Source organism: Hemitrygon akajei, chromosome 5 (assembly GCF_048418815.1).
Source record: "Hemitrygon akajei chromosome 5, sHemAka1.3, whole genome shotgun sequence".
NCBI lineage: Eukaryota > Metazoa > Chordata > Chondrichthyes > Myliobatiformes > Dasyatidae > Hemitrygon > Hemitrygon akajei.
In genome coordinates this window covers 154,893,276-154,909,231 of record NC_133128.1, presented here as the reverse complement: position 1 = coordinate 154,909,231, position 15,956 = coordinate 154,893,276, and the positions used below count along the sequence as shown (strand labels likewise).

Below are 15,956 nucleotides of genomic sequence, written 5' to 3'. Positions count from 1 at the left end.
CCCAGTCATACTTGCTACCTGCTTACAGGCGTATGATGTCATGAGATCAAATGTTTATTAGGCTAAATGTATGTTAGGGTTTTATGAAATTAATAAAATGTTTAAGTCTGCTTTATGCCAGTTTTTGTCTTTCTCTAATGACATAATCAATTTTTAGCTTTCAAAGATGGTTTTTCTTGAATCTTCAAAGGAGACAGTCAAAATGGATACTTGTACTGTTGGCAAAATAAGAAGAATGAACCACACTGGTACCCCATTAGTACTGTTCCACAGAGAACTGATTCACTACAACAGTCTTGGCCTGTCAATCCAAACACCTACAGCTACAAACCCGTACACTAAAACATCTGCTTGGTCTGTATGCGACTGTACTGGGAGCCTGGTGATCCCTTGCCCTCCACTGACACTCCCACAGCATTGAACACAAGGGCAGATTGTCCATGGGCTTGTGTGAGTGCAGCAGTCACTTAAGCGCTAAGATATAGAGTTAGGGTCAGTGCAGCAAGTGTGAGCTATTGCTGGGGACTTTGGTTTCGTAGCTGACCCAGATGGCGGTGGGTAGCAAACACAAACCTCTGGACTGTACAGAGATGTGCAGCTAAACAAAAAGGAGTGAAGGTGGTAGCATTAATCTGCTGCGACAGATCTGATGAGAGAGACTGTAGAATCTAGGTGTTGTCTGCTGCCAACAATGGCCTGTGTGGCTCAGAACCCCGTATCTCCAAGCAGCCACGCCACTCTCCCTGAACAAACACAGCATCAGCCCTGAGTTGCTGCAAGGTCACCAGTTGAGGGCAGGGGGTTTAGCAATAGGGAGGGCTGGAGCTCACAGTGACCATTCAGTAACTCATCTGCAACACTTAACAATTTGACCATTCTGCACTAAAATGGACTTCTTTTACTCTAATAGTGTTTTTCTTGTAAAAATGGTGTATAATCTATTACTAATTTATGTTCTTCTTGTGAATGCTACTTACACAATTCATGTCATGATGAGGCAAATAAGTTTTTCATTGCATCTTCTCATACATATAACAATAAACTTAACTTTGACTTTAATAATATAAATCGTGGTTTAAACATGTTAAACATGGAAATTAAACATGGAATTATCATACACAAAAGGCCATAAAACATAGGAGCAGAATTAGGCTATTCAGCCCATCGAGTCTGCACTGCCATTTCATCATGGCTGATCCCGGATCCTATTCAAACCCATACACCTGCCCTCTCACCGTATCCCTTGTTGCCCCAACCAATCAGGAACCTATCAACTTCCACTTTTGGTTTTTTCATTAGTCTATATGTTGGCAAATAAGTTTCTCATTACACCTTTTCATACTTGTACTTTTACATATGACAATAAACTTGACTTTGATTTTAATATAATTGGTAGAAAAACTGTTCTCATATTAAATGTGGAATTATCATACTCAAAAGCTATTGTTTTATCATTGCTCTGTCTAGTGATGCTAACAGGCCTTTGGACAATCTTAAAGCAGCCATTATTCTGCTGTTGGCTTTAAAAGTACCGTATATTCATCTTGACAGCCTTCGCTGGCTTTGACATGCTCTCACTTGCAGAGGAGGTCACTGGGTAATGAACTTCTACTCATTCTCCAGATTCAGAAGCTAATCAAGCATAACGGTGGCCACTGGTCATTATTGCAGGGACAAGATTCAAAGTAAATTTATTATCAAAATATATAAATGTCACTATATGCTACCTTAAGATATGTTTTCTTGCAGACGTTTGTAGTAGACTAACAGTGGGACTAAAACAAGAACCTTGTGTTTGGACATAGGCTAAGGGAACTAATTGGGCAAAATACCCACTTTATGGAAAATACACTGCATTTTTTAAGTGAAACAGATTCTGAGCATTTTCATTATTTAATCTCGTATTGTTTTGATGTATTTGTATGATTTATGCTGCCTGAACTGCTGATACTTTAGGATTCCTTTGTATTTATTCTCCATTTAATCTATTGCAGGTGCCTCGACTGCATAGACCTTGACTTGACCTTGACCTTTATATATATATACACATACACACACACACACATATATATATACATACACATACACACACATATACGTATGTGTATATGTGTATAACAGTGAAAGAATCAAAAGGAAAGTTGATAAGCATTTGACAGAGTATAAGTTGCACGGCTGCAGGGAACCAGGGGTCGGGTAGGGCTGGGGGTGATGGGGGAAAGGAGGCGATAGGATTGCTCTGCTGGCCTGACAGTCTCCTTCTGTGTCACAATTATTAAGAATTTCTCATTACAAAAAAGGCATACGGAAAACGTGTGAGATCATACTTAGATTATTAGTCAATCTGTGTTTCATTTGAAGAAATGAGCCTCAAGTCATGAAAATTAAACTAATTAAAACATATTTTACACTTCTACAATACCTATGCTATAAATAGATTTAAAATAATTGAAGCAGCATTAAGTATTATTTGATGAAGCAGTTGATTATAATGATAGTCTTGTCTGCTACCACATTATCATTTTTCATTCTCTGAGATCAGGTGAAACAGAGTGAAGAGTGATATAGTTATTGACACAACTGGTTCATTGTTCCAGAATAAATTTCCACAAATTGTTCACACCGACCTATTGAAAAATCTTATCTTCAAAAATGATTTTTATTCAATTCCCTCTTATTAAACACGTTATTATTCATCTGACCAGACCTACCATTCCTATTGAAATTTCTGTGTCAAAAATTTCTTTTTTTTTAGTCATTATTTCACCTGAGTTAAGCAGAGGAATTTAACAGAACTGAAAGACAGGACAAAAATGCTCCAGTGTGTCACTCATCTGAAAGTAATAGAAATTCCATGTTTAAAATACAGAAAAAATAGCATCTTCATGATTTGTTTTGAAAAATCTACATTTATATTCAACCACAGCATGTAGATGTCTGCATTTGCTGAAGATGTCTACATTCACTTGTAAATGTTTATTTAATGGGTTCTACAAAAGTGTGCTTGGTATATTTAAATTTATTGGCCAAAACATTGAAGCAGTTTAAAACTGAAACAAACAAGCAACGACAAACTTTGAAAAGACAGTGATTTTGTTTCCAGCTTAGTTGACATGAAATACACAGTACAAAGGTAGCAAATAATTTAAAATGTGTATAAATGTGAAAGGAAATTAAGAGATAAAAATTAACTATAACAGAAATTACTGTGAATTAAATAAAATGAGGACAAGTACAAAAGACCAGTGACAGGCAATCTAATGACTGAATGGTGAGGAATGATGAGAGAGAGAAAAAAAAGTATTTACTCAGTCAATAGAGAAGTCAGACAAGTAAATGTCAGGTGTAATCCACAATTCGGATTTGCTACTTTTAAATTGGAAAGGCTGGCTGTCAATAGCCATACTTCTTGGGGTTTAGAAGGACAAGCGGTGACTGCACAGAAACATACAAGATCCTAATGGGGTGTGACAGGGTACTTGCTAGGATGTTTTCACTAGTCAGAGACTCACAAACAGGGTGACATAGTTGTAAAATAACAAGTCTGCCATTTGAGATGCCTGAAGTTTTCTTCTCTCAGAGAAGATGGCGAACCTCTAGAATTCTGGAAACGATGGAGGAGACCAGTTCAATAGATATACTTAAAATAGAGATAGATAAAATATTTTAAGGTTACGGGGAACTGTCACGGAAGAGTAGTGGAGGCCAGCATAAATTAGCCATGATTATACTGAGTGCTGGGGCAGGCAGCCTACTCCTTTTGTTCCTGTGTAGTCAATGGAACATAGAACTATAGGAGGCTCTATCTATGCCTCCCATTACTTTATATACATCTATCAGATATTACCCCTCAGTCTCTGGACATTCAAATTTGTCCAACCTCTCCTAGTTAACACCCTCTAATCCAGCCAACATCCTGATAAATCTCTTTTGCAACCTATTCAAACCTCTATATACTTTCCTACAATGTAGTGACCAGAAATGAACTCAATACTTTAAATTTGTCCTAACTAAAATCTCCTATAGTTGCAATATGACTTCCTGACTTTAGACTTAGTGCTTCAACTAATGAAGGTAAGAATGCCTTCTTTACCACCTATTCTCTTGTGCTGCTGCTTTCGGGGAGCTATGGACTTCCAATCCAGATCCCTCTGTACATCAATGCTCCCAAGGCTCGTGCCATTTACTGTATATTTTTCTCATCCATTTCTCCTTTCAAAACACAATAGCACAATTCAAAACCTCAATCTTTGACTTATACCCAATGATAAATGGCAATCAAATCGGTAACATCCAACATTATCTGGCCAACTACTTGACGTGCTGGATAGTGTTTTATGGCCATGCTTTCCAAACTAAATGCTGAGTTGCATGTATATTTTGGTGCTTTGCCAGTACTTTTGTTTCAGTGCTTGACAGTAATTTTTGTAACTCATGTATCAAAAGAATCAATTATTTTAAGCTATCATGGTTTATGTGTCCCACACACAAAAAAGAACCAACAGAATGTCAACAGGGCATGAAATGTGAAGGTGGGGTTGCAATTAATTCCCATTCACTGCACTGAGACAATGCCTCAAGAGGATGTTAATAATAATGGCATTTTCTCTCTTTATGGTCCACTGTGTATAATGTTGAACAGTCTACTGAGAGGCTGAATTGGTTGTGGTTTATCCTCACCTGAGGGATCAAGAGTCACACTGTCATATCATGAACTGGGAATAAATCTTAGCAATCAGCATCACTGACAATGACCAAGAGTACAAATTTATTCGAATGAAACAAATAGAGTCAATTCACTCATGTCATGTAAATAATATATCAAATGTCAGCAGTGCAGTATATGTTAATGATTTCAATTCTAATGTGTAGATTTGAAGAACATAACAGATTTTCCTATCTTAGCATTTTATTCTATTGGTCATCTTCTCTCTTCCAAGAACAGTTATAATTTCTGACATTAGTGGATCTATTTGCTCGAGGGAAGTAAGTTACATTAAGTGATTCTTGTAGCCTCAGTGTGGTTGTGACTAATAATCAGGAATAATTTTAAGAATCCTGCTAGGAGACAAACTCTTCTGCATGACGGGAATCTTTAAGGGGTTATTCCTCAGTAGGAAATAACCACTTCAAATATTGGGCTTCTCAAAGTACTGTCTCTCTACATTTACATTCCACACCTCATAACCACACTGGCAGCCATTGTCCTACTCTGTTTCCAGACACCCTGTTGCTACCTAGAAGAGTTCCTCTTGCCAACAGCTACTTTATTTCTTGTCAGAGTCACTTTTTGTACAGAAACCCAATCACCTAGCGCTACTTAATGAACATAAAATAGTCTGTGTATATAAGCTAATCTTTTGTATGTACGACCATACTCAGTTACTTGTACATTGTTTTATATGATCGCTATTATATTTATCTTTATCATCTTTGTTACGCTTATTGTGTTTTTTTTTATGCTGCATAGGTTCAGTAACAATCATTTTATTTTCCTTTACACTTGTATATTGAAGAACTTAAATAAACAATCTTGAATCTTGAAAACTCAAAGCAGGAATGACAACTAAAGATGGAAGCAAATACCTTTACTTCAAAAAGACGAGTGCAAACTCTGATATCTGGGGCAGGCGCCACCCAAAGAAAGGCAGTAGCCTTAATTTGACTGCAGAGACATTACTCAATCACTGAAGATTTACTGGCTGCTTTCAGTAGCAGACATCTAACAGCATGTATGGTCAAGGAGAGACACTTAAATTTAGATTTTTTTCCTTAAGGCCAGCACGGTGGTCAAGCCACAAACACCATCTCTGTGTTTTCCAGTCTTGGATTGCAGACTGATGCTCAAAAATCCACTGACTCAATTTTCATATGGTATTTTAAAATAATCTCAATATGTAACTGAGTATCTAGACCCTTCAGGATAACTGAAGGATTAATTATTGGGATTCAGAACAAAGGAGCAAAATCATTACACTATAGCTCCTCTATATAGACCTGAAATCAAGGCTTGCTTCCCCCTTAATATGAAAGATGACAGAAAAGCGAAATTTTTCTCCCCCGGACCACTATATTTTTAAAGACTAACATCCAATTTTTCTGTCAGGCAATAACAATGAGACTGTACAAGGAAGACAAAAGATTGGAATAAATAGAGGAAAGTTGTTGCTACATCAAAAGTGCTTGAACAGCTAGTTCAGCCTCAAAATTGACTTAGAGAATACTAAACGATAAAGTAACAGTTATTAAATGGAGATGAGATAGAATCACTCTCAATATGATTTATTCAGCAAGCAGGCTCAAGTGGTTAAAAGTCTATTTCCGTTTCCATGAAACTAAGTTATAGAGTCCCAACCCCTCAAATCAATTCCATCTTGTAACGATATCACCAGATCCTTACTTCAGCAACAATCATTGTCTCTTTAAGATTAAAAATGGCAATGAAATGGAAAAGCCAGCTTAATTTGAAGTACAAAAACACACACAAACCACACAAGGCAAAATCTAGTCTCGCTTTTGAAGAAGCACATTCTTCATAACAATTAAACTGGAGGCAACCGAATAGAAATTACAGAAATCAGTATTTCCCCATAATTTGGTGGAGTATTTAAGCTTGCATTTTCTCTATAATGTGGCAAGCTTTTCATCTGAAACTCTTAATATTATGCATGAAATCAACACACTCCATTTTCAGCAAGACGATTTCAAATCTCACCAGCTCTGAAAAAAATATTGTTCAATTCTGACTTGCAGTGATGCCTGTATACAGTCTGCATATTTCCCATGACCACTTGGCTTTCCCCTGGGTGGTCTGGTTTACTTCCATACCTGCTGATTGGTCAATGAATTGGTCATTGTAAATTGCTCCTTCTGTGATGGGTTACAGGAGGTGGATGGATGATGGGAGTGAAGTGGGGGTTAGATGATATTGCAAGAGGGAAAATTATCTTAGCACAGTTGAGTGCCTCATTATTGGCTTGGATGTGATGAGTCAAAGGGTCTATTTCTATGTTGTCTGGTTACAGGCCCAATTATCAGAGGGAAAGTCCATTCCTAATCTGCTCTATCAAAGCTCACAGCATTTTGAAATATTCTCTCATATTAATTCCTTGACTTTCTTGGATCTCAACTTTGGTAATATCCTGGTAATACTTATTTTTTAAAGCCTTTACACCTTTACTGAAATTTAATGCCAAATGATGCTTAACCCATTTGGTATAACCTTTTAATTTTACTTTATTTTCTCACACACACACACACACACACACACACACACACACACACACACACACACACACACACACACACACACACACACACACACACACACACACACACACACACACACACACACACACACACACACACACACACACACACACACACACACACTATCACGAGTATCTACAAGGTGCATATATACACCCAACCAATAATATCGATATACTGTACACACAAATTACCACCTAGATCTTGCTGCAAAATTAATACTTATTAAAAATTGCGCTACTTATTGCACATATAAATGCATGGTTTCTCCCTGTGAGCTCCAAATTGATTGCTTCTGTTTATTTCATCCTATCTGTCATCTTGAAGGCTAAAGCTACCCTCATCATTATCTACTATATTTAAAGTTCAAAGTTAATTTATTATCGAAGTACATATATGTCACCATATATAACCCTGAGATTCATACTCTTGCGGGCATACAAATCCATAACAGAATAATAGCCACCACAGAATCAATAAAAGATGGAACCAACTTGGGCATTCAGCTAGTGTGCAAAAGACAACCAACTCTGCAAATACAAAAAAGAAGTAATAAATAAACAATAAATATCAAGAACATGAGATGAAGAGTCCTTGAAAGTGAGTCCATAGGTTGTGGGAACATTTCAACAATGAGACAAGCGAAATTGAGTTAAGTTATCCCCTTTGGTTCACATGCCTGATGTGCAACAACTGTTCCTGAATCTGGTGGTGTGACTGCTCAGGCTCCTGTACCTTCATCCTGATGGCAGCAGTGAGAGGAGAGTATAACCTGGCTGGTGGGGGCCCCTGATGTGTTCAGTATTATCAGCAAACTTGAAAATAATGCTCCCTGTACGCAAAGCTATATAATTTATAAATATAAATATTATATTTATATTTAAATATAAATATTTATAAAATATAAATATAAAAATGTCCTGATGAAGGCTCTCGGCCCAAAACGTCGACAGCGCTTCTCCTTATAGATGCTGCCTGGCCTGCTGTGTTCCACCAGCACTTTGTGTGTGTTGTTGTTTGAATTTCCAGCATCTGCAGATTTTCTCGTCTTTGCTCATTTATAAATAGTGATGGTTTTATCAGGTTAAGGGATAGTAGAAGGCTTCTAAAAGTGAGATAGGAAGAGTTCAGCATCAATATGTTCCTGGCAGAGTGAAGGGTAAGGCTGGCAGGACTAAGGAACCCTTGTCCTTAAAGGTTTTGTCAAGTACAGGCCACTGAGATCATGTGAATCCCTTGAGTATAACAAACATAAGAGCAGACTTAGATAGATAGATAGATAGAAAGATAGATACTTGAAAAGGTTATCAGGAGGGGAAAAGAAGGGGACATGCAATATCCTTGGCAGACAACAGAGAATGCTAAACAATTCTATATTAAAATCAAAAAGATAACTAGATAGAGAATAGATCTCATTCAGGATCAGTATGGCATTCTGTGTGTGGAGCACAGGGATAGGCGAGGCCTTAAATGAATACCTTCCATCTGCATTTACCATGGAAGCTAACGAATTCAGGGAAGAATATACTGATGTCTTGAAACCCTGACATTGGTTGTTTTGAGAGCCCTGAGGCACATAAAGATGGGTAAATCTCTGGGACCTGACCAAATGTATCTCAGGATTTTGTGGGAAGCAAGGGAAGAAGTTGCTGGTGCTATGATGAAAGATTTTTATACACAAAATGCTGGAGGAACTCAGCAGGCCAGGCAACATCTATGGGAAAGAGTAAACAGTTGACATTTCATGCCAAGACCCTTCATCAGACTGGATTTCCAGCATATGCAGATTTTCTCTTGTTAAAGATTTTCACATCTTCATTAGCCACACGTAAAGTACTAGAGGGTAGCTAGTGTTGCACCTTTATTTAAGAAAAGCTACAAAGACAAACCAGGGAACTACAGGCCAGTGAGCCTAATGTCAATGGTGGGAAATTTACAGGAGGGGATTCCAACACGATCTATGTGCATTTGGAAAGGCAAGGAATGATTAAAATAGTCAGCACTGCTTTGTGCATGAGAAATATCACCTCACAAATTTCAGGGTTTTTTTAAAATTCAAACTGCAATGCCCCAAAAGGTTTAACAATTATTTATAAAATAACCATGGTATTGATATGCTAAGACAGAATCATACATAAATCTCTTCTTTGCAAACATTATTAAGAGATGCAGATAGAACCTTGTAGGAGATTAAGTTCAATTCATTAACTTCCAAACAAAATTTGTCCGCTGTTGTCATGGCTGCTATTCATTGACTGTATGACAAACTGTCAGCTGGGTAAATCAATGGGAAGTTGACAGGCATGATAAAATAAATGATTGATTGATTCTGAAAATGGATGTCACTGCAGGAAAATAACCCTTCTTTCCATCTTCTCTTCTGCAGTCATTGGGTGGCAGGGTGAATTACGTCTCTACCAAAGGAGCTGCAAGGTGTTCCTTCCTTCCGCTAGCCTGCAGGTCCCCCTTGGGAAAGGTGTAGCACCTACTCAGCCCCCAGATCAGCATCACGTGAAGCCGATGGAGCAGGTGGTGAATGGTCGTATGAGCAACTGATGCACATCACAAGCCCTGGTTGTGCAACCACTGACGCCAGGCAGACAATCTCTGAAGAGTATTCATAATGGCTGGAGAATGCACCATCTTGAAAATGCACTGCCCAGAAGAAGGCAATAGCAAACCACTTCTGCAGAAAAATTTGCCAAGAACAATCATTGCCATGAGACCATGATCGTCTACGTCATTCGATGATGATGATCACTGCAACCATTTGAACAAATTAGTTATTTTTAAAATATAAAAGAACTCTTCTATGTTTCCCCATATTAAAAAGGTACAAGAGAGCAATATTATAATATTTGAAAGACAGAATCTCTGATACATTATTTTAGGATTGTTCTTGAGTACCAGTCTAAATTAGGGCTCACCTCACAATCTTCTAACTTAAGAGGCAAGAAAATTACAATGCTGATGTACTGGTTTATATATATCTCATCCAGAGTTGAAATCAATGTTGTTGAAGTTAAGGCTGTTTGTTAATGAAGTACCAATTGATCATGGGCTTCAGTTTTGATTGCTTCTGCAACACTCAGAGGTTGTAAAAATCCATAGTCCAATGCAATTTAAAAAAAATTAATAAAGTAATATCGTGCATCACTTATAATTCTCTACATCTTTTTCCCCATTCATTGATTATGAACAAGTTAAACTTTATTTACCAAACATGTCCAGGTTTAAAACTTTGCCTTTCATGGAAGGTTAAAATTAAGTCCTCCGTTTAAAATCAAGCATTTAGAAATACTTAAGCATTTATCCATTTTCTCTGTGTTGTCTCCTTTTACTGCCATTTCGTGCAGTGGTGGGGTCACTTTAGATCATAGCACCAACTTTTAAAGAACATTTATCAGGTTACTTCTTTTTCCAATTTTCCAAAATTTACACCCTCTGTCACCAAAACAATTTTCCATTATTTATACTCTCAGAATCCTCCATGATTGGAAATAAATCTGCTTAATCTTCTTTTACCCCCGAAGCCTTACAGCTATCGTCAGCCAAAACAATGCATGGATTAGACATCTTAGCATCACCACAGGTCATCAGCAAATTCTGTTCAATCTATGTGAATCTAAGAAAGGGGTAATCCACAATTCAAATATCAACAACAAAATGGAAAATGGAGCAAATGTATCATGCCGATAAGAGGCAAGTTCGGTCCAAATGAGTTGAATATTACCTCTTCATTCTCCTATCAATCACAGCAAAGTGATGGGTAGTCTTAGATAGATAGAGCTCTTAAAGATAGCGGAGTCAAGGGATATGGGGAGAAGGCAGGAACGGGGTACTAATTGTGGATGATCAGCCATGATCACATTGAATGGTAGTGCTGCTACTCCTGCACCTATTGTCTATTGTCTTGCCATAAAACAAACAGTAATATGCTCAGCAGTTCCCTGTTTGGGTTCATCAGGACTGTACCTGGATTTTTCAGCTCCTGGAATTAGTCCAAATGTGGACAAATAGTCCAGTTCCAAAGGTGGGGTGTGAATGTCCTGTCTTTGCCAATATTTCATTGGCTCTGTCATCAAAACCTCATTGTACAATGATAGGCACTGAGGAAAAACATGTCTCATTCTCATCAAAAGATGAGTAGGAAGTGGGTTCTGGAGCTTCCCCCTTGCCTAACACACCAAGACACAGGAAATTCTCTTGATGCTAGAAATCTGAAACAACACAAACGAGGAACTCAGTAAGTCAGGCAGCATCTATTGTATCAAGGGCAATAAACAGTCAGCATTTCAAACCAAACCCCTTCATCAGTATTGTTAAGGAAGTGGGCAGAAGCCAGAATAAGGAGTAGTTAAACATCATTCCCTCCTCCTCCACCCACCCACCTTTTCCCTCATCTGGTCTCACATATCCCCTGCCAGCTTATACTCTTGCCCCCTCTTCTCCAACCTCTCCCTACCTTCTTATTCCGCCTACTGCCCCAATTCCTTTCCAGTCCTGGTGAAGGGTCTCAGCACGAAATGTTGACTGCTTACTTCCCTCCATAAATACTGCCTTATCTTCTTTGTTCCTCCAGCATTTTATGTGTGTTACATAACAGATCAGGAGATCTTCAGGTCAAATCTTCGATGTTTTGATTGTGCAATGTTCTGTTCCAACTACATCCTCAGTTTGTGAAGAGCCTGCATACAGTACTCTGAAAAGTGTTAACAATGTGTAGATATTGACCTCTCCAACAAAGAGCAGAAGTATCTTTCGTTGACATTGTTATTGAATTTCCTACAGTTAAAGAGCATAGCAGACAATGTTGCTAAATGGGATTGGTATAGCTAGGTACATGATGATGGTGTAGATATGGTGTGCCAAAGTACTTGCTCCTGTGCAGCACTTTCTTATGCATAATTCTAATAAGTCTGTTTAGAAAGACACCATCAGCTGTGATACCAGCATCTCATCCTTGTTATTTCTGCAGAGGTCACTTGAGTTCCTTAAATACAACATGATGCAGCCCTGTCACTGCTAAGAGAGGCTTCCAACAGGATCTATATGCATTTGGAAAGACAAGGAATTATTAAAATAGTCAGCACAGCTTTGTGCTGGAGATATATCACCTCACAAATTATAGGTTTTTTTTAAAAGTCAAACGGCAATTCCCCAAAATGTTTTACAATTATTTATTTTTAAAAAATGGTATTGACATGCTAAGACAGAACCATACATAAATCTCTTCTTTGCAAACATTATTAAGAGATGCAGATAGAACCTTGTAGGAGATTAAGTTCAATTCATTAACTTCCAAACAAAATTTGTCTGCTGTTGTCATGGCTGTTATTCATTGACCGTATGACAAACTGTCAGCTGGGTAAATCAATGGGAAGTTGACAGGCATGATAAAATAAATGATTGATTGATTCTGAAAATGGATGTCACTGCAGGAAAATAACCCTTCTTTCCATCTTCTCTTCTGCAGTCATTGGGTGGCAGGGTGAATTACGTCTCTACCAAAGGAGCTGCAAGGTGTTCCTTCCTTCCGCTAGCCTGCAGGTCCCCCTTGGGAAAGGTGTAGCACCTACTCAGCCCCCAGATCAGCATCACGTGAAGCCGATGGAGCAGGTGGTGAATGGTCGTATGAGCAACTGATGCACATCACAAGCCCTGGTTGTGCAACCACTGACGCCAGGCAGACAATCTCTGAAGAGTATTCATAATGGCTGGAGAATGCACCATCTTGAAAATGCACTGCCCAGAAGAAGGCAATAGCAAACCACTTCTGCAGAAAAATTTGCCAAGAACAATCATTGCCATGAGATCATGATCGTCTACGTCATTTGATTATGATGATCATTGCAACCATTTGAACAAATTAGTTATTTTTAAAATATAAAAGAGCTCTTCTATTTGTTTCCCCATATTAAAAAGGTACAAGAGAGCAATATTATAATATTTGAAAGATAGAATCTCTGATACATTATTTTAGGATTGTATTTGAGTACCAGTCTAAATTAAGGGCTCACCTCACAATCTTCTAACTTAAGAGGCAAAAAAATTACAATGCTGATGTACTGGTTTATATATATCTCATCCAGAGGTGAAATCAATGTTGGAGAAGTTAAGGCTGTTTGTTAATGAAGTACCAATTGATCATGGGCTTCAGTTTTGATTGCTTCTGCAACACTCAGAGTTTGTAAAAATCCAGAGTCCAACCCAATTAAAAATAATAAAGCAATATTGTGCATCACTTATGATTCTCTACATCTTTTTCCCCCCCATTTATTGATTATGAACAAGTTAAATTTTAAGTGCTACACATGTCCAGGTTTAAAACTTTGCCTTTCATAGAAAGTTAAAATTAAGCCCTCTGTTTAAAATCAAGCATTTAGTAATACAGTCAGCCGTCCTTATCCGCGGGTTCCGCATGCGCGGATTCAACCAACTGCGGATCGGGAAAATCCGGAAGTTCTCTCTCCAGCACTCATTGTTTGAGCATGTACAGACTTTTTTTCCTTGTGATTATTCCCTAAACAATACAGTGTAACAACTATTTATATAGCATTTACATTGTATTAGGTATTATAAGTAATCTAGAGATGATTTAAAAGTACAGGCAGTCCCCGGGTTATGAACGCATTCCGTTCCTGAGTACATCTTTAAGTCGGATTTAAAGTCGGAACAGGTATATCCGGTATTATTTAGCGTCAGTTAGTCAAATGTTTGTCTTAGTATATAGTATATATTTTACCTTTCTACACATTTAAACCACTTAAGAAATGTATGTATTTCAATAATTAAACCACTGTGTTGCTTAGTAATAATTTGTAGCTTTCATCGGTGCAGGGCCTTTCATGTGCTCCATTAAAATTGTTCCGATCGTTGACCGACTGTAGCCTAACGCTTTTCCAATGACCGATGGCGTTTCACCTCTTTCTGATCACTTTATTACTTCCACTTTATTTTCAATCGTGATCGTGATTATTTTCGTGAACAGAAACACTGCAGATTCAGAGCTACGCCGGGTCCTAAAGACAGGTTAAATAAGGTCCGGGGTTCCGCTGGGTCCTAAAGAGCACCGTACTGAGACAGGTTAAATAAGGGACTTGAGCATCTGCGTTTTTTGGTATCTACAGGGGGTCCCGGAACTAATCTCTCGCGGATAAGGAGGGTCAACAGTACTTACACTTATATCACTTTCTCTGTGTTGTCTCCTTCTATTGACATTTGGTGGGGTGATGGGGTCACTTTAGATCATAACACCAACTATTAAAGAACATTTATCAGGTTACTTCTTTTTCCAATTTTCCAAAATTTACACCCTCTGTCACCAAAACAGTTTTCCTTTATTTATACTCTCAGAATCCTCCATGATTTAAAATAAATCTGCTTACTCTTCTTTTAACCCCAAAGCCTTACAGCCATCGTCAGCCAAAACAATGCATGGATTAGACATTTTAGCATCACCACAGGTCATCATTAATGTGAATCTAAGAAAGTGGTAATCCACAATTCAAATATCAACAACAAAATGGAAAATGGAGCAAATGTATCATGCCAATAAACAGCAAGATCAGTCCAAATGAGTTGAATATTGCCTCTTCATTCTTCTATCAATCACAGCAGTGTTGGGTAGTCTGCTCAGCAGTTCTCTGTTTGGGTTCATCAGGACTGTACCTGGATTTTTCAGCTCCTGGAATTAGTCCAAATGTGGACAAATAGTTCAGTTCCAAAGGTGGGGTGTGAATGTCCTGTCTTTGCCAATATTTCATTGGCTCTGTCATCAAAACCTCATTGTACAATGATAGGCACTGAGGAAAAACATGTCTCATTCTCATCAAAAGATGAGTAGGAAGTGGGTTCTGGAGCTTCCCCCTTGCCTAACACACCAAGACACAAGAAATTCTCTTGATGCTAGAAATCTGAAACAACACAAACAAGGAACTCAGCAAGTCAGGCAGCATCTATTGTATCAAGGGCAATAAACAGTCAGCATTTCAAACCAAACCCCTTCATCAGTACTGTTAAGGAAGGGGGCAGAAGCCAGAATAAGGAGTAGTTATACATCATTCCCTCCTCCTCTACCCACCCACCTTTTCCCTCATCTGGTCTCACATATCTCCTGCCAGTTTATACTCTTGCTCCTCTTCTCCAACCTCTCCTTACCTTCTTATTCCACCTTCTGCCCCATTCCTTTCCAGTCCTGGTGAAGGGTCTCAGCCCGAAATGTTGACTGTTTATTCCCCTCCATAAATACTGCCTCACCTTCTTTGTTCCTCCAGCATTTTATGTGTGTTACATAACATATCAGATCTTCAGGTCAAATCTTCGATGTTTTGATTGTGCAGTGTTCTGTCCCAACTACATCCTCAGTTTGTGAAGAGCCTGCATACAGTACTCTGAGAAGAGTTAACGATGTGTAGCTATTGACCTCTCCAACAAGGAGCAGAAGTATCTTTCCTTGACATTGTTATTATTGAATTTCCTACTGTTAAAGGGCATAACAGACAATGTTGCTAAATGGGATTGGTATAGCTAGGTACATGATGATGGTGTAGATATGGTGTGCCAAAGTACTTGCTCCTGTGCAGCACTTTCTTATGCATAATTCTAATAAGTCTGTTTAGAAAGACACCATCAGCTGTGATACCAGCATCTCATCCTTGTTATTTCTGCAAAGAGGTCACTTGAGT

The 15,956-nt window shown here is 38.2% G+C and overlaps 1 protein-coding gene across 10 annotated transcripts in view; it reads right to left on the bottom strand.

Annotated features, from left to right (window-relative positions):
- LOC140728349 (E3 ubiquitin-protein ligase HECW2-like) overlaps window positions 1-15,956 on the bottom strand; it is a 318,336-nt gene that overhangs the window by 36,472 nt on the left and 265,908 nt on the right. The window contains exon 24 of one of the 10 annotated variants that reach the window (XM_073046955.1): window positions 12,472-14,956. The exons of the other annotated variants lie outside the window; for them this stretch is intronic. Coding sequence (XP_072903056.1) covers window positions 14,950-14,956 — 7 coding nt within the window. The 3' untranslated portion in view covers window positions 12,472-14,949. Of the gene's footprint in view, window positions 1-12,471; window positions 14,957-15,956 lie in introns of those variants that run through there. 10 annotated transcript variants of the gene reach the window in all.